This window comes from Pristiophorus japonicus, chromosome 4 (genome assembly GCF_044704955.1).
Source record: "Pristiophorus japonicus isolate sPriJap1 chromosome 4, sPriJap1.hap1, whole genome shotgun sequence".
NCBI classification, from domain to species: domain Eukaryota; kingdom Metazoa; phylum Chordata; class Chondrichthyes; family Pristiophoridae; genus Pristiophorus; species Pristiophorus japonicus.
In genome coordinates, this window is record NC_091980.1 from 50118735 (window position 1) to 50137339 (window position 18605).

The following is an 18605-nucleotide window of genomic DNA, read 5'->3' on the forward strand; positions in this document are numbered from 1 at the left end:
CATCTGTATTCCTCACAGGCACTACATTTTTTTTTTGATTTAGGGTTCACTACACATGATACCGGTTTTCTTAAATATGTATAGAATTTTCTCATTCTCAAATTACTTAACGTCATGCAATAGCAGATCATTTCTACTCTGTGCCTTTTGAATTTTTTTCCAAATGAGTATTATTTGAAAGATCATTTTCATCTTGCTGTTTGCTGACTTCCATAAGAAATGCTAAGCAAAGTAGTATATGTTCCCTACCTACTGCAGCATAGTGTAATATGATTTTCCTGCAATGATCTATTAAAAATCTTGTTGACACATCTGGGGGCTGAAATTCAGGGTTTCAAAGAGACCTGTTAATGCGTGTTTGCGGCAGCCATTCCTAAAAATTGAATAGCCGCCGCTTTGGGGTCAAAAGGCCGACCTGACCTAAATTCAGGTCGGGGATTTTTCGGCCTGGATCCCATTCCACCCAAGTAGTTGCACCGCCAATTTAAAGCAATAAAAAAATAATTACCAGTGATTTTCAGCTCCATCCGTCGATCCCCTGCCTCATGGTGTCCCCGGCAAGTATTTCTGTCGGTGAACCATCTCCGAACTGACTGCCGCCCGGCAGCGCAGCCATTCTTAAAGGGAGCCACAATGGAGACATTTTTGCCAGCCGACTTGCCAATTGGCTGCCAAAGTACTTCTCCCGGGTTCGGTCAGGCACCCCCTCTTGGGTGCCAGACCACTGGTCTGGCCGAAACCCTCCCTGGTGGCCCAGTGGTCAAAGTTAAACAATGATCGAATATCTCCCCTTTAACGGAGGGGAGAGCGCGCGGTGACGTGCATGCGCTGTGACAGCACCATGACTCCACCGCAGTTGACAGCGGCAGAGGCCCCAACCAGCCCATTTTCAGCTTTGAATCTAAAAAATTTCAACGTCCTGAAAATGGATCTACTTACCAGGTTTCTGATGCACCTGAATTTCAGCCCCCTGCTCTCTTGAGCATTACTTTAACATGGTTAAACAAATCTCTTGTGAAGTCCAGATTAAAAATGTTTAATGTGGCCACAATGCCTATTTTACTGCAGATTGTCAAATGTCCACATTAAGTTCTTTTATAGTCTTTGGGTGATAAATTTGTCTTGGGCGGTAGGGAAAACCGGACAGCATCTAATCAGCCTCTAGATATTCAGTTCGATTGGGTCGGGCATTTGACACCGCCCACTTTTCACTACCGCCCAAAGATGAATTTATATCCCATTGTATCAACACAGTTTCCAGCAATTAAAGGCTCAATTCACCTAGCCTCAATAGCTTTTTGTGGGAGTGAGTTCCAGATTTCCATTACCCTTTGGATGAAGAAGTACCTCCTGCCATCACCCCTGAACAGCTTTGTTCTAATTTATGCCCCATTGTTCATGACACTCCCACCAGAGGAAAAAGTCTCTCTCTATCTATCCTATCAAAACCTTGAATCATCTTAAACACCTCCTTATATCACCCCTTAATCTATTATAATCGGGGCAATACATATCTAATCTAAATAACCAGTCCTCGTTATTTAACTAGTTTAGCCCAGTATAATTCTGGTGAATCTGCGCTGCACCCACTCCAATGCTCATATATTCTTTCTGAGGTGCGATCCCCAGAACTAAATGCAGGATTCCAGATATGGTCTAACCAGAACTTTATACAACTGTAGCATAACTTCCATTGTATTCCGGCCCTTTTGAGATGAAGGCTAATATTACATTAGCCTTTTTGATTATTTTTTTGTACCTGTCCACTAGTTTTTGGTGACTTCTGTACATGGACCCCTTAATCTCTCCTCCACTGTTCCCAGCTTCTCTCCATTTAGAAAATACTCTGAACTATCTTAGGTCCAAAGTGTTGACCTCGCACTTCCCTGTATTGAACTCCATCTGTCACAGATTTGCCCACTCACTTAAATCTATCAATGTCCCTTTACAACTTTTTGCTCCTATTTACTGTGCCACCTACTTAGTACCATCAGCAAACTTCAATATACGGCTCTCTATTCCTTCATCTAGGTTATTTATAAATATAGTGAAAAACTGAGACCCCAGTACAGATCCCTGCAGGACACCAGTAGTCAAACCCTGCCAATTGGAGTACATACCTATTATCCCTATTCTCTGTGTCGTATCTATTAACCATTTCCCTACCCAATGCAAAGGTTACCTCCAGTTCCATGCACTTCCATTTTTCCTAACAGCCTCTTGTGTGGAACCTTATCGAATGCCTTCTGCGAGACCATATAAACAACAATATTAAACACTCCCTTACCTACCATATTATCTGAGAACTGAGATGAGGAGAAATTTCTTCTCTCAGAGGGTTGTGAATCTGCGGAATTTGCTGCCTCAGAGCGCTGTGGAAGCTGGGATATTAAATACATTTAAGACAGAAATAGACAGTTTCTTAAACGATAAGGGGTTATGCGGAGCGGGCAGGGGAGTGGAGCTGAGTCCATGATCAGATCAGCCATGATATTGAATGGTGGAGTAGGCTCGAGGGGCCTTATGGCCTACTTCTGCTCCCATTTCTTATGTTCTTATATTAGTGACCTACTCGAAAACTTCAACTAGGTTAGTTAGACATGACTTACCCTTTATAAATCTATGCTGTCTCTCTCTGATCAGTTCACATTTGTCCAAGAGCTCAGACACTCTGTCCCTAATAACAGATTCTAGTGACTTCCTCATAACAGACATTAGACTAATAGCTCTAATTTCCTGGTTTACCTTTCCCATCCTTCTTAAATAATCGAGTGACATTGGCAGTTTTCCAATCCAAGGGGACAATTCTTGAATCAAGAGAGGTTTGGAAGATTATGACTAAAACATTTACAATGTTCTCACCTACTTGTTTTAATACCCTGGGGTGGAAATCATCAGGTACTGAAGATCTGTCTATCTTCAGGCTCAATTTTCTTTCTTGTATAGCTTTTTGTTTATCAATTTTTTAATGTGCCTTTTATTTCATGGTTTCTTATAATTGTTTTGACAGTGTAATTTTTCCTTTCAGGGAATCCTAAGGGGGCCATGCTCACACATGGGAATGTGGTAGCTGATTTTTCAGGTTTTTTGAAAGTTACAGAGGTGAATATATGTGCACAGCTGTTTGGCTGCAAGTAAAATAATGATACAAAGCTTATATAGAAAGTATTGTTATCTGTCCAAATTACTCTGCTAACACTGTATATAATTGAAGTTATACAACGTTTACATTTTCTTATACAATTTTTATTTTGACATATTTTGAATTAACTTTGAGAACCGGTTATTTTTTAATCAATGAAATTAAAGCTCACGTGAGTTTAGCCACAGCATTCCTTTCAAAAATTAAACCATTACAAAGAACTGTGATTGACTTGAAAATGCTTTTATTTTGTGCTGTGATCATGTTGAATTTTTGTTGTTGAATAGTAAGGACAGATGATATCACTGGGGAACCCAGCTTGAGAAAGTTGTTGAGTTTGACGATGCAAAGTGGTTGAATTATCATTCACCGTTGATTGCTTGTACTTCTGCAAATGATTCCCTGTGTTGTTGACCTCAGTAATTCAAACCCTGATAATATCATGATTACATTTAAAAATCCCAAAGTTTAAAAATTCATGTCGTTCTTGCAATATATTAATTGCCTTGGTTTGATATTTATGGAGGGGAAACCCATGCAAAGACTTGAGATCTTTCCTTGCTTGGAAAAATAATTTTTGTAGACTTTTTTAAAAAAGGTTTCAGTACCCCATACAATGTTTCAGCCATTAGGGTGGGTAGGTGATGTGCTTCCAATGCAGTTCTTGAGCTACCTATATAGGACCCATGAAGCTGCTTCTTGGCACCCTTTTGGCAGCATGATTGAAATTGGGACCTTCTGTTAGATACTTACAGAAATGGAAATTCAGTTTTTTCATTTCACAGTACAGTGAAAAGACTTGCATTTATATAACTCTTTTCATGACAACCGGACAACTCGAAGCACCTAACAGCCAATAAAGTGCTTTTGGAGAATATCACAGTTGTAATTTGGGAAATACGACAACAATTTACACAAAAGCAAGCTCCCACAAACAGCAATGACCAGATAACCTGTTTTTGTTATGTTGAGGAGGGAGCGGCAGCGTCGGAGGAGGAATGGTGAGTCCACGGGAGACCCACAAAAAGGCCCAGCAGTCGAGGGAGCGGCAGCATCTGAGGAGGAGCAGTGAGTCCAGCAAAGGCCCATAAAAGGCCCAGCAGTCGAGGAGGGAGCGGCAGCATCGGAGGAGGAGCAGTGAGTCCAGCGAAGGCCCATAAAAGGCCCAGCAGTCGAGGAGGGAGCAGCAGCATCGGAGGAGGAGCAGTGAGTCCAGCGAAGGCCCATAAAAGGCCAGCAGTCGGAGGAGGAGCAGCAGTGAGTCCAGCGAAGGCCCATAAAAGGCCCAGCAGTCGAGGAGGGAGCGGCAGCATCGGAGGAGGAGCGGTGAGTCCACGGGAGACCCACAAAAAGGCCCAGCAGTTGAGGAGGGAGCAGCAGCATCGGAGGAGGAGCAGTGAGTCCAGCGAAGGCCCATAAAAGGCCAGCAGTCGGAGGGAGCGGCAGCGTCAAGGAGGAGCGGTAAGGCCAGCAGTCGGAGGGAGCGGCAGCATCGGAGGAGGAGCAGTGAGTCCAGCGAAGGCCCATAAAAGGCCAGCAGTCGGAGGGAGCAGCAACGTTGAGGAGGAGCCAGCTGGTGCAGCTGCAGCAGGGAGAGAAGGCAAAAAAGAAGTAAAAAGAAATTGCAATGTGATGTCACAGCCAAGGGGGGGGGGGGGGGGTAAGTGATTGGTGAGTAGTTTTTCTTCTTTTTCTTTTCCTTTATCAGTAAGAAACCTTTGGCATTGTTGCCAAATTAAACTAATTTAAGGGTTAAGTCATGGCAAGAGATCCCAGACCCGTGTCATGCTCCTCCTGTGCTATGTGGGAAGTCAGGGACGCTTCCAGTGTCCCTGACGACTACATGTGCAGGAAGTGTATCCAGCTGCAGCTCCTGACAAACCGCATTGCGACACTGGAGCTGCGCATGGATTCACTCGAGCATCTGCGATGCTGAGGATGTCGTGAATAGCACGTTTAGTGAGTTGGTCACACCACAGGTAAAGGTTACTCAGCCAGATAGGGAATGGGTGACCATCAGGCAGAGCAGTGGAAGGAAGGTAGTGCAGGGCTCCCCTGCGGCCATCCCCCTCCAAAACAGATACACCACCTTGGGTGCGGTTCGGGGGGATGACTCATCAGGGGAGGGTAGCAGCAGCCAAGTTCATGGCACCATGGGTGGCTCTGCTGCACAGGAGGGCATGAAAAAGAGTGGGAGAGCTACAGTGGTAGGGGATTCTATTGTAAGGGGACTAGATAGACGTTTCTGCGGCCGCAATCGAGACTCCAGGATGGTATGTTGCCTCCCTTGTGCAAGGGTCAAGGATGTCTTGGAGCAGCTGCAGGACATTTTGGAGAAGGAGGGTGAACAGCCAGTTGTCATTGTGCATATAGGTAACGATATAGGTAAAAAACAGGATGAGGTCCTACAAGCTGAATTTAGGGAGCTAGGAGTTAAATTAAAAAGCAGGACCTCAAAGGTGGTAATCGCAGGATTGCTACTAGTGCCACATGCTCGTCAGAGAAGAAATAGCAGGATAGCTAAGATGAATACGTGGCTTGAGGAGTGGTGCAGGAGGGAGGGATTCAAATTCCTGGGACATTGGAACCAGTTCTGGGGGAGGTGGGACCAGTAGAAACCAGACGCAAAAATCAAAAGCGGCCACATTACAGCAAAATTCTAAAGGGACAAAGTATGTTAAAAAGACAAGCTTGAAGGCTCTGTGCCTCAATGTGAGGAGTATTCGGAATAAGGTGGATGAATTAACTGTGCAGGCAGCTATTAATGAATATGATATAATTGGGATTACGGCAAGATGGCACCAGATGACCAAGGCTGGGAATTCAAAATTCAGGAAGAATACACAGAAGGGAAAAGGAGGTGGGGTATCATTGCTGGTTAAAGAGGAAATTAACGCAATACCAAGGAAAGACTTTAGCTTGAATGATGTGGAATCTGTATGGGTAGAGCAGCGGAATACCAAAAGACAGAAAACGCTAGTGGGAGTTGTGTACAGACCACCAAACAGTAGTAGTGAGGTTGGGGACAGCATCAAACAAGAAATTAGGGATGCGTGCAATAAAGGTACAGCAGTTATCATGGGTGACTTTAATTGACATATAGATTGGGCTAACCAAACTGGTAGCAATACGGTGGAGGATTTCCTGGAGTGTATTAGGGATGGTTTTCTAGACTAATATGTCGAGGAACCAACTGGAGAGCTGGCCATCCTAGACTGGGTGATGTGTAATGAGAAAGGACTAATTAGCAATCTTGTTGTGGGAGGCTCCTTGGGGAAGAGTGACCATAATATGGTAGAATTCTTTATTACGATGGAGAGTGACACAGTTAATTCAGAGACTAGGGTCCTGAACTTAAGGAAAGGTAACTTCGATGGTATGAGACGTGAATTGGCTAGAATAGACTGGCGAATGATACTTAAAGGGTTGACGGTGGATAGGCAATGGCAAACATTTAAAGATCACATGGATGAACTTCAACAATTGTAAAAATAAAATGGAGAAAGTGGCTCAACCATGGCAAACAAAGGAAATTAGGGATAGTGTTACATCTAAGCAAGAGGCATATAAATTGGACAGAAAAAGCAGCAAACCTGAGGACTGGGAGAAATTTAGAATTCAGCAGAGGAGAACAAAGGGTTTAATTAGGAGGGGGAAAATAGAGTATGAGAGGAAGCTTGCTGGGAACATAAAAACTGACTGCAAAAGCTTCTATAGATATGTGAAGAGAAAAAAATTAGTGAAGACAAACGTAGGTCCCTTGCAGTTAGAATCAGGTGAATTTATAATGGAGAACAAAGAAATGGCAGACCAATTGAACAAATACTTTGGTTTGTCTTCACGAAGGAAGACACATATAACCTTCTGGAAATACTAAGGGACCAAGGGTCTAGCGAGAAGGAGGAACTGAAGGAAATTCTTATTAGTCAGGAAATTGTGTTGGGGAAATTGATGGGATTGAAGGCCAATAAATCCCCAGGGCCTGATAGGCTGCATCCCAGAGTACTTAAGGAAGTGGCCCTAGAAATAGTGGTTGCATTGGTGATCATTTTCCAAGAGTCTATCGACTCTGGATCAGTTCCTATGGACTGGAGGGTAGCTAATGTAACACCACTTTTTAAAAAAGGAGGGAGAGAGAAAATAGGGAATTATAGACCGGTCAGTCTGTCATCAGTAGTGGGGAAAATGTTGGAATCAATTATTAAAGATGAAATAGCAGCGCATTTGGAAAGCAGTGACAGGATCGGTCCAAGTCAGGATGGATTTATGAAAGGGAAATCATGCTTGACAAATCTTCTTGAGTTTTTGAGGATGTAACTAGTAGAGTGGACAAGGGAGAACCAGTGGATGTGGTGTATTTGGACTTTCAAAAGGCTTTTGACAGGGTCCCACACAAGAGATTGGTGTGCAAAATTAAAGCACATGGTGTTGGGGGTAATGTATTGACGTGGATAGAGAATTGGTTGGCAGACAGGAAGCAGAGAATTGGAATAAACGGGTCCTTTTCAGAATGGCAGGCAGTGACTAGTGGAGTGCCGGGACCCCAGCTCTTTACAATATAAATCAATGATTTAGATGAAGGAATTGAGTGTAATTTCTCCAAATTTGCAGATGACACTAAGCTGGGTGGCAGCGTGAGCTGGGAGGAGGATGCCGGGTGACTTGGTTAGGTGAATGGGCAAATGCATGGCAGATACAGTATAATGTGGATAAATGTGAGGTTATCCACATTGGTGGCAAAAACATGAAGGCAGAATATTATCTGAATGGCGGCAGATTAGGAAAAGGAGAGGTGCAACGAGACCTGGGTGTCATGGTACATCAGTCATTGAAAGTTGGCATGCAGGTACAGCAGGCAGTGAAGAAGGCAAATGGCATGTTGGCCTTCATAGCCAGGGGATTTGAGTATAGGAGGAGGGAGGTCTTACTGCAGTTGTACAGGGCCTTGGTGAGGCCTCACCTGGAATATTGTGTTCAGTTTTGGTCTCTAATCTGAGGAAGGATGTTCTTGCTGTTGAGGGAGTGCAGCAAAGGTTCACCAGACTGATTCCCAGGATGGCAGGACTGACATAAGAGGAGAGACTGGATCGACTGGGCATGTATTCACTGGAGTTTAGAAGAATGAGAGGGGATCTCATAGAAACGTATAAAATTCGAACGGGACTGGACAGGTTAGTTGCAGGAAGAATGTTCCTGATGTTGGGGAAGTCCAGAACCAGGGGTCACAGTCGAAGGATAAGGGGTAAGCCATTTAGGACCGAGATGAGGAGAAACTTCTTCACTCAGAGTTGTTAACCTGTGGAATTCTCTACCGCAGAGAGTTGTTGATGCCAGTTCGTTAGATATTTTCAAGAGGGAGTTAGATATGGCCCTTATGGCTAAAGGGATCAAGGGATAGGGAGAGAAAGCAGGAAAGGGGTACTGAGGTGAATGATCAGCCATGATCTTATTGAATGGTGGTGCAGGCTCGAAGGGCCGAATGGCCTACTCCTGCATCTATTTTCTATGTTTCTATGATTGAGGGATAAATATTGGCCAGGACAGCAGAGATAACTCCCCTGTTCTTCTTCAAGATAGTGCCATGGGATCTTTTACATCCACCTGAGAGGGCAGACAGGGCCTCAGTTTAACATCTCATCCGAAAGACTGCATCTGTAACAGTGCAGCACGCCCTCAGCACACCACTGGACTGTCAGCCTAAATTTTTGTGCTCAAGTCTCTGGAGTGGGACTTCACACCACAACCTTCTGACTCAGAGGCGAGTGTGCTATTCACTGAGCCATCACTGACTCTATAATGTGCTGATGTGCTACTATAACTTCTAGGTTGTGAAGCTTTGTATCACAAATGTGATCCAGAGAGCGCTGTTATATCACCAGTGAGGTGTTTGTATATAATCCTGAATTAGGAAAACATAAGTTACTGTGGGAAATTATTGCAATTGCAGTGATTTCTATGACCAATTAAGTCACTTTCGATCTTTGTTAATGACATTTGATAGTCTTAACCTTTGTTGTTCCGATTCCCATCAGGCATGCTACTAAGATACATTTGGTATAGAATAGTGTATTATGTGAATTAAGAAGTTAGGCAGGGAATTGCAACCTTGGTGAGTCTTGCTCGTTTTGAGAAATATGTGTTCAGTTGATTTTGAAACATGCCCAGCTTTTAAGTGTTTCATTGGATTTAAAGTCTGCTTCTTTATTCAGCTCCTGAAACTTCACTAAAGGTAAGGTATTAATAATAGCAGGCATGAAGCAGATGCCAGTAGCTATTTGACAGAAGATGAGAATGGCTAGAGGCCGATGTTCCCCCCCCCCCCCACCCCGCCACCCCCTCACTCCCGAGTGCTCCCCAAACCTGCAGTAAAATTGGAAAGCAGAATATATCATCTTCATTTGAGCCTTTTGTAATATCCTCAGGATGTGATATTCCTGGGTGTGCTGATAGTAAGGGACTGAAATTGCTCCTTCCCTTAAGGCCTGTTACCGCCAGGAGCCGGAGGCCACGCGGTCGAGTGGAATGGCCGCCGATTTTTCATGGAATGGGCGCTATTTTGAAAATTGCCCTCCTGTGTTATCCCGGCGATGACCTGATTCCTCCCTCCCACTGCTCTGCTGCTGCCGATCCGTCCTAAGTGCGTCATCAGAGTGCGCACCGCCGATGATCTCCCCCCCCCCCCCCCCCCCTCCCGAATGTGAAATTCCGTGGAGAAAATCTTGCTGCCGCTGCTTTGTGCCACCAACAGCTTTATCTGTCTGCCCAACCCCACTTCCGCCCCTCTAGTGACCAAATTTCCGCTCTCCACCTCACTTCTGCCCTCATTATGACTGACTTCTGGTCCACTCAGTAAAAAAACAAAGAGCGGAATTTCGCACAAGAAATCATCACATCCACCGCGGCAGTGAAAACAGCCCAGACACAGTAGGTGCGCTGCGTTTCCGGCGGGGGGCAATTTCCGCCCCTAAGAATACCAGATTTTCATGATACTCATAACACCGAAAAATTCACCACTTGCTCCAGATTTTGCTTCCTATCAGCCCATGAATTGAATCTAATTCCCCTACCAGCCCGACATTGTTCCTCTATCAACCTGACTATGGGCTCAAAATTGCCCAAAAGTTGCTCCGTTTTTTTTGGAGCAACTTGATTTTTCTGAAGTATCTTAAAAATCCCCATTTTGCACAATTTGCGCCATTTTTTAGTTTTTTAGTTTAGTTTAGCTTTTTTCAAAAGGAGGCGTTACTAGCCACCTAAGCGCGTTTTGGCCATTTAGGCTACTTTGTACAGCTAATAGTTACTCCAAACTAACTTAGGCCAGCATATGTGACCACTTGTGGCCGCACAGAAAACCCTTGCAGAGAGTTAAGAAATCAGCACAGTTGGGCACATTGGAGGCCAGCAGAACTTAATGATTTGATTAAAGAATGTGAATAGGATCAAACAGGACATCATATGATAAACTTCGCAAAGTTAATTTACTATACAACAGAAGCATTCATGGAAGCTTAAACCACAAAAATAAAAGAAGTAAAGAGACAAAACATAGTTAGATAATTTTTATCCAAATAAAAAAATAGAAGTACCTCCTGCTCGTAATTCTTATGTTCTTATGTTCTCCCAGCCGCCTAAGCACACCCACCATCAGCCCGCCTCTTACAAACAACCCTACCTCCTGGGGTCGGGGATCAGACCCTCCAGGATCAGAACAGCACCTGGGGTCAGAGATCGGACACGTCTGGGGATCAGATCTTCCCTAGAGGTCGGGGATCAGACCGCCCACGGGATCGTAACCCCCTACCCCCATGGGGTCGGTGATAGAACCCACCCTGCGGTTCCTGAATCTCCACTCCACACACCCTGTTGGTGGCAGCAAGATTTTCTCCACGGAATTTCACATTCGGGCGGGGGGTCGGGGATCATCAGCGCGCACACTCCAGCGCGCACACTCCAACGCGCATGTGGAGAGCTGCCAGCACTGTTTCTGGCACAGGGTCCTAGCTCCGCTCCCCAATTGGCTGGCCACGCCGCGCCAAGCCCTGGGAGAGGCAACACAGCGGCCAGAATCAGGGGGACATTTTTTCGGCGCCCTTTTCAACCCACAAAGTGAGCGCATCAAGGTGAGTGCGCCAAAAAAAGGGGTGGGCCAATTTTGAGCTCTATATCCCGGTGTTAGTAAGATGCTGTACAAATTTGTTGCATTTGTTGTCGAAAATGAATTTTAAAATGTTATTTGTTCTTTGGACTGTAGAAAAGCAGCATTTATTGGCCATCCATGGTTGCCTGAGCAGGCGGTGGTGGGCCGTCTTCATGAGCCACTGCAGTTCACGTGGTGAATGTGCTCCCATAATGTTGATAGGTTGCGAATTCTAGGATTTTGCCAGAGCAATGACAAAGGTACAGCAATTTATGTCCAGGTACATAGGTCTGTTAAATTGCTCACAGGGAGGGAAAGGAATTTGGAACACAATTCATCCGAGGCCATGCTTATGTGCACCTCACTAGACATGTGCAGAACTATATGAACAGAGGTCAGGGTGCAACTGCCTGCTCAGTTGGATGTGATAGTTGCATAGTGCAGAAAGACCATTATAGGAAGAAGAGAAAGTAGTCTTACAATTGTAAGACTTGTAAGTAGTTTTGTAAGAGAATCTTACAATTCACATAAATAAACGGGGTTTTTACAGCACCACTAATCATTAGATTTTCTGTAACTTTTCTACAGTAATTCTCCCCGTCATTTAAAACACTGGGAGTAATTCCCCAGCGCCCCAATTGGGTGCAGTAACAGGCTCGTTGCGGGACTTCCTGCGCCCGGCGTGGAAGTCAAGCCCTGGCTGCGAAATTGCGGTTACCATGCGCTTCACTTCCTCTTGGGGCGGGTTCCGGGGCGGTACTGAGGTGCAATGGGCAGCCCTACGCAGATACTCCTCTTAGCGCTGACACTTTTCAACGCCTCTCCCCTTTGGTTAAAGGGGAGGGCCGCTGCGTGCTCTGCCGAGCCTCTGATGGCCTCCACTGGGCCACCAGGCCCAAAACAGAGTGCCGGGCTGCACGATGGCAGCCCAAATCACACAGCAGAAAAAGTCATCGGGCCTCCCCTTTAACTTTTGCCCCGCGAGCGGATGTCGGCCCAGTTTGCAGCCCATGATGCAGGCGCAGACGCTGCTTGCGGCAGCCTCGTGGGATGCAGGGCAATATCCGCCGCAGGGCGTAAAGGGGTCACCGCACAGGGCGATGACTAACTCCCATGCAATTTTGCGGGAGCCGGTAGCGCCTCCACCCCCGGGTGAAAACGTTTTCGCGCCCCCTCGAGGCGCTAACGGGCATCGCCAAAAAGGGGCAATTTTGACCCCTTAAACCTGCAACTCTTCACTCTGTTACAAGATTCAATATCCGCTTGTGCTGGATGTCCTTTCAGGAAATTGTTCATTTTTGTTACAATTTTTTACAATTTTTCACAAACACATTCTTGAAGTGGGACAAATCCTTCTTGGAGGGGCAGGGGGGAGAAAAAAACAATTCTAATCAAAGTTTTTAACAAATAAGTACAATGGTGTTCAATGAAAGTAACTATTTACTGATACGATGGGCAGGTCAGTGGCTCCCTAGTGTTCATTCTATCTTTTTATGGCTGATGTTCACTACCTCCCACTCTGCTGTTCAAGTTTTTGATTTGTGCGATTATAAAAAAAAAAAATATTGAAAATGAAATCTGCTGGGAAGGTAATTATCTTCTGTTCCCTCTCCATGGGTGAGCTCCCTTAACTAACATGTTTTCCAAAAACATTTAATGGTGGACAGTGTCAATTTAAGTATTGAATCCATGGGATGTTTGAGTTATAAATATTGATCCTGTAAAACTCCAAATCCGAATTAGTCTAAAATATCCCAGTTTAAATCACAAGTGAGTATCAGATATGTTAGTAAGGGTGATCAATCATATTTCTATAAGTTTTAAAGATATATTTTGGTAGATGATGTAAGGATACATGCAAATGTGTTGTGCTATAAAGCAAGCATGACACATGCTTGTACCTGGTATGTTGTTGTTATAGTCCCTGATCTAATTTCCAAATGTTATTGGTGGATGTGGCTTTTAAAGTACAGAAGCTAACCCACCCCTTCAAAGGAAGAGGAAATTGTTAGATTTACCACCCAAGGTTATTCTCAGGCACCTCAATGCCATACTCCAAGAAGGTTTGATTTAGTCTGGGGAACAGTCACCTTGCTAGCCATCTCAGCCAGGGAGCAATGTTGGGCCAAAGAGCCCAAAACAGAGAGGGGAAAATGGATAGTAAAGAGTGATCACAACATAATAATCCCATCAAGCAGATCATAAATGTCTGAACTCCAAGGCAAGATTAAGGCCTTTGAAATCATTTCCCTGACTTAGCAATATATCATTGTTTTGCTAGTGGTAGGTGTAACTTCAAACCTTTACTGTTACCACATTCCGTGCATTTGATGAATGATATCCCCTGAGAAGGATTAACAATTCGGATATAATCAGTGTGCTTTATGGAGTGCTAACTAACATTAATTACAAAGGTCACTACACAATGTTGCAATGTTACAATATTCACAGTCAATTTAAGATAAATATTTAATAAGTGGATGAGAAATTAGAAATACTTCTGAGGCAGTTGCACCACAGCATTCTGCATCTATCCAAAAAGTCTGTATGGAATGCTAGTAGCGAAACCTTAGACATTGTTCTTTCTTCATATCAGATTCTCTACAAGGCAATAATGGAATATTATCCCTGTATGCAGTAACCAATATAAGGTTAACCATTGCTGTTGGAGCATCTCTCACTCATCCAATAACACTTTAAGAACAAATTTTGCAAATCTTTCTTTCTTTCTTTCAATAATCACCAGTTATTTCCAGATGAACCCTGTTGTTATGCTGCTTAATCAAAATAAGAAGAATCACTAGTTCTAGGAAGCAATTGATAACACAGCAGGAAACTATTATTAGAAGAGTAACACTGCGACCCACCAAGGACTGTGATAGCATTTCAGCACCAGTGCAAAGTAAAATGAGATTGAATAGAGTATAATGCGCAATGGGAGACATTTCAAAGAAAAAAAGTATTTATTTTTCCAGTAATATCTTCTACAGTTCTACAGTAAGATTATTTATAACAAAATTGCATGTGTTTTTTTCTCCATAGCAGGTACTATAACACTATCAATCTATTAGTTATCTCTTTATCCCAATTTCCACCCCTCCCGTCTTGAAGGTACTGCCCAGTGATTCGCCGAGTGCCAGCATCCCTCCAGTACATCGAATGACGATTCTTTATTTTAACTCGGGCTGGTAGTCGTACAGGCGGGGGCCAAGGTGGGTGGCAAACCGTCACTCCTCAGCAGTATGACGTCAGGGAGAAATTTGACTCCCAAGGCCTCATCTGCATTGGTCCAGTCAGGTTCCCGGGAGCAGAATATTGAGCTGCAGGATGCTGCTGCCAGAACCAAAGGAACGGTCCCCGGCACTCGGGTAAGTCGCTGGGAGGGTTTTCAGGAGGGCCTCAAAAAAAAAAAGTGTTTTAAAAACTTCCTTTTTGGGCCTCTTCTGGCTCCAACTCCTCTTCCCACTAGGTTAAGATCAGGTTAAAATCAGGACCTCGGTGAGTAAGTACCATGGACGAATCTAACTGGCCCCCTACCCAGGTGAGCAGGGATAAAATTGCTCAAGTATCAGCAGACTCTTTGGCCATGGAGAGCATCAGAGCTAAGCGGGATCTGTCTTTATCCATCCATACATCATTTCGAGCAGGCGAGAGGACACTGAATAGTGATTGGTCTGGAATTCCCAAATGTTGTGTGCCTCCCTTATTATTCCTATTTCTGTTGATATTTAATTTATAGGAATCAAATCTAGGACCTTCCGGGTCTGTGTAGCTCAGTACCATCCCAGTCAGTATATTTACTCCAAGGTCCATCAGTTAACTGCTTCAGTCAGTGGTACCCGATGATATCCTTTCTGAAATACTACATTTTCTTACAATAACAAGAAGATTGCAAAACTTAAATTGCTGTCAATTACTGGGATATAAAATAACCCTTGATGCAATTATTTATTTGAAGTAGAATGCCTCTAGAATCATAGAATGATACAGCACAGGAGGCCATTCAGCCCATTGTACTTGGGCCAGCTCTTTGAAAGAGCTATCCAATTAGTTCCACTCCCCTGCCCTTTCCCCATAGCCCTGCATATATTTCCCCTTCAAGTATTTTTTCAATTCACTTCTGAAAGTTATTGTTGAATCTGCTTTCGCCATCCTTTCAAGCAGTGCATTCCAGATCATAACAACTGGCAGGGTTTATGGAGGAACCCGCCATTCTACCAGTCCTGCTTTCAAAAATCATGTCATGACTGAGGGGAACCTACAGAAAAAGTGTTCATGCCCCTCTATCAAAATTTCTCCTCACTGCCAGAAACGGGTGCAAGTCCAGCAGAAGTGGATTGTGCCACAAATTCCTGTTCCTCCACTCTCACTGTGCTGAAATTATGCCCCTCAAAACCTAAGAATTTGGCAGTAATATTTCTGTGCCAGAGGAGAACTGAATCAGTTTATCTCTCAATTTACCTCAGCAGTGTGGGAGAGGGTAGTTGTGGAAAATAAAATGCATCACTCGTCAATTGTTTCGCATTTAAATTATTCTCAGAATTTAGCTAATTAAAAAAATATTCTTTGGGTACATACATTTCCAGTAGAATTGTTCTGAGTATATTGCATCACAAAGTGGTTAGGTATGGGCTGCACCCACCCCTGACATTTTCCAGAGTGCAAGATCCTGATATAGGAAACCAGCAGAAACCAGACATTTTCTCCACTGAGAGGAGGAGAATCAGTGACTATAATTCTGTGCTTTGTTTATAGTTAACTATCACCCAGTGAATTCAGATTGTTTGATCTTCCTTTGCAGTACTGGAGATCTGTGACTTGGCTGTTAGTACAACATCTGTAGGTAATTTCTGTGTTCCTGCCAGTCATCATATTTGTGAGACATTTGCCCTTACTATGATTGTCTCCCGCTGCATGCATCCTGCTACAGTGCAAATATGCAACATACAAGATGTACAATAATACTTAAAAATCCAGAGCAGAAGGGCAGTTGTCTTGCACACTTCCTAGTCGCTGACTGAACAGTAGGGATTGGCAGAGCCTGGAAGCAGGTTACCTATCCATCTTTTACTGGAGGAAATGAAATGTGATACCTAATGAGAGGGAAGGCAAATAAAATCAAGAAAAAAATAATTAATTGTTTTTTCCAGATGTCATTGGAAAAATGTGTTTTCTCTAGTTAATGTGTCAATTGAATAAAAATAACCCAAGACAGATGATACAGCTATGCTCGTACTATGTGCTAACTGAATACTTTGTATATGCTATTTCATTAGTGAGGTGTTCTGTTTACTCTTAAAGGGGCTATGTCACAAAGTGTTCCCAACATATAGCTGTTGTGATGTCAATGGCATCATTCACTGCCAATTTACAGCTCAGAGAGTAGCCAGTTTAGAAGTACAATATTGCAGGTGACTGCAGAAAGCAGGGGGGAGGGGGAGGAAATGATGGCAGATAGTGGCATCGGACCTTCATGAAATTTTTGACTGAAATTCACGAGGTGGCAAGTTATCAATTTGGCCACGAAGTAACTTTCCTACTTTCAGGCTAGAAAAAAATGATGGCCAGTTACCCTCATCAATCGGTTCCAGACTACGTTAACAAACGCCTGAGAACAGCCTGTTGGCTGGGAGACGAGGGAACAGTACATGTTATGAGGAAAAGGACCTTTAAAAATGGAGAACATTTTTAATTTAAAAATATGTACATTTTTGCAAAAGGAAAAATACTACAGATGTTAGAAATCTGAAATAAAAACAGAAAATGCTGGAAACACTCAGTAGGTCAGGCAGCAGCTGTGGAGAGAGAAACAGAGTTAACGTTTCAGGTTGATGACCTTTCATCAGAACTGAGTTGGCCAAGTGTGGAGTTGTAAATTTTGTTGTGATGGAATCTATTGCGACAAGAGTGCAGGATTTTGTAGGATGTAACTAACCTCTTACTTCCTCTCCACACACCCTGCGAAATGACAAAGCCCCTTTAATTCATATCCGTTTCTTCTGGTGTCATTTTCTTTTCTCTGGTAACTTTCTCTTTGTCTTTCTGTCAGTGTATTCTCCTCTCTGTCTCACATTCCCTCATACCCTCTGCAGAAAGTGATCTTTCCAAGACAGGACGATGTCCTTATTTCCTTCTTGCCTCTGGCTCACATGTTTGAGAGAGTTATCCAGGTAAGAGTCTTATCTCACCATGCTTGTGCCATTTATTATGTTTTACAGAGCCAATGGCTGCCTACATCTGATGATGTACATATTTCCTACTTGCCATTAGCACACATGTTTGAAAGAATGGTACAGGTAAGAAGGATAAAGGCAGCAAAGGAATGTCTACCACTGTTCATCACATCTAAAGAGTGTACACTTTTTGCTGTTCTGTCTTTTCTGCTCATCCTTTCAGTAAAGCACTGAAGAGCAATGCAGACTTGCATTAGTGCTGTATTTCTCTATTTACTGACTAATGGTGACACATTATGGCCACTGATAACCATATTTATGCAGATTTTGTTTTAATGCCTTTTAAATTTCTTCAATTGCATCATCTTGATGAATGCAATTTGGATTTATTGCTTGTGATTCGTGAAACAAAACATAATGTGCTCGATGAGTGTGACACACTGTTCTAGATCAGTGTTTTCATACACAACGTAACATGAAGTTCTAAGTCAATGCAACACTATGCAACATAATGCAAGTTTTTTTCTCAATTATCATGACTCAGTGCAATTTAATGTGCACATAAAGTAAGTTTGGATGAAGAAGGCCCTTCAACCCATGTAATAATCATCCTTCCAGAATATTGGGCCTAAAATTCCGGCCTCGCCGGGTCCGTACAAAGAGTGCACGGACCCAGCAAGGACTCGCAAATGCCGGTTTTCGGTGCGCGATGCGCATGTGCCAAAAAACAGCTTTTCTGATCTGTCAAAGAATTCTCTTGACAGATCCTCCACATCCCCACGAGAAGGATATCTGCATGGGAGAGATTATGCTATTTGCCCAACTCAGGCCCAGCGAATGTCCTTCAAACTTTTATGCCTGGTGAAACCAGGTGCATAGCCTACTTTTATCAGCGTAAGAGTTTTAAATGATATAAAAATTAAATTTAAATACACATTTTTATAGTAAAAACCCTGTCTATCAAGGTATACATAAGAACATAAGAAATAGGAGTAGGCCATACGACCCCTCGCGCCTGCTCCGCCATTCAATAAGATCATGACTGATCTGATCATGGACTCAGCTCCACTTCCCTGCCCGCTCCACATATCCCCTTATCGATTAAGAAACCGTCTATTTCTGCCTTAAATTCCACAGCTCTCTGAGACAGTGA

The 18605-nt window shown here is 43.5% G+C and overlaps 1 protein-coding gene across 9 annotated transcripts in view; it reads left to right on the forward strand.

Annotated features, from left to right (window-relative positions):
* Positions 1 to 18605, forward strand: part of LOC139262898 (long-chain-fatty-acid--CoA ligase 6-like) — a 161629-nt gene that overhangs the window by 97489 nt on the left and 45535 nt on the right. For 8 of the 9 annotated variants that reach the window (XM_070878157.1, XM_070878158.1, XM_070878155.1 and 5 more), the window contains 2 exons: positions 3029 to 3102; positions 17498 to 17575. In XM_070878157.1, the coding sequence (XP_070734258.1) occupies positions 3029 to 3102; positions 17498 to 17575 (152 nt within the window). Of the gene's footprint in view, positions 1 to 3028; positions 3103 to 17371; positions 17450 to 17497; positions 17576 to 18605 lie in introns of all 9 variants that reach the window. The other variant, XM_070878163.1, reaches the window with a different exon arrangement.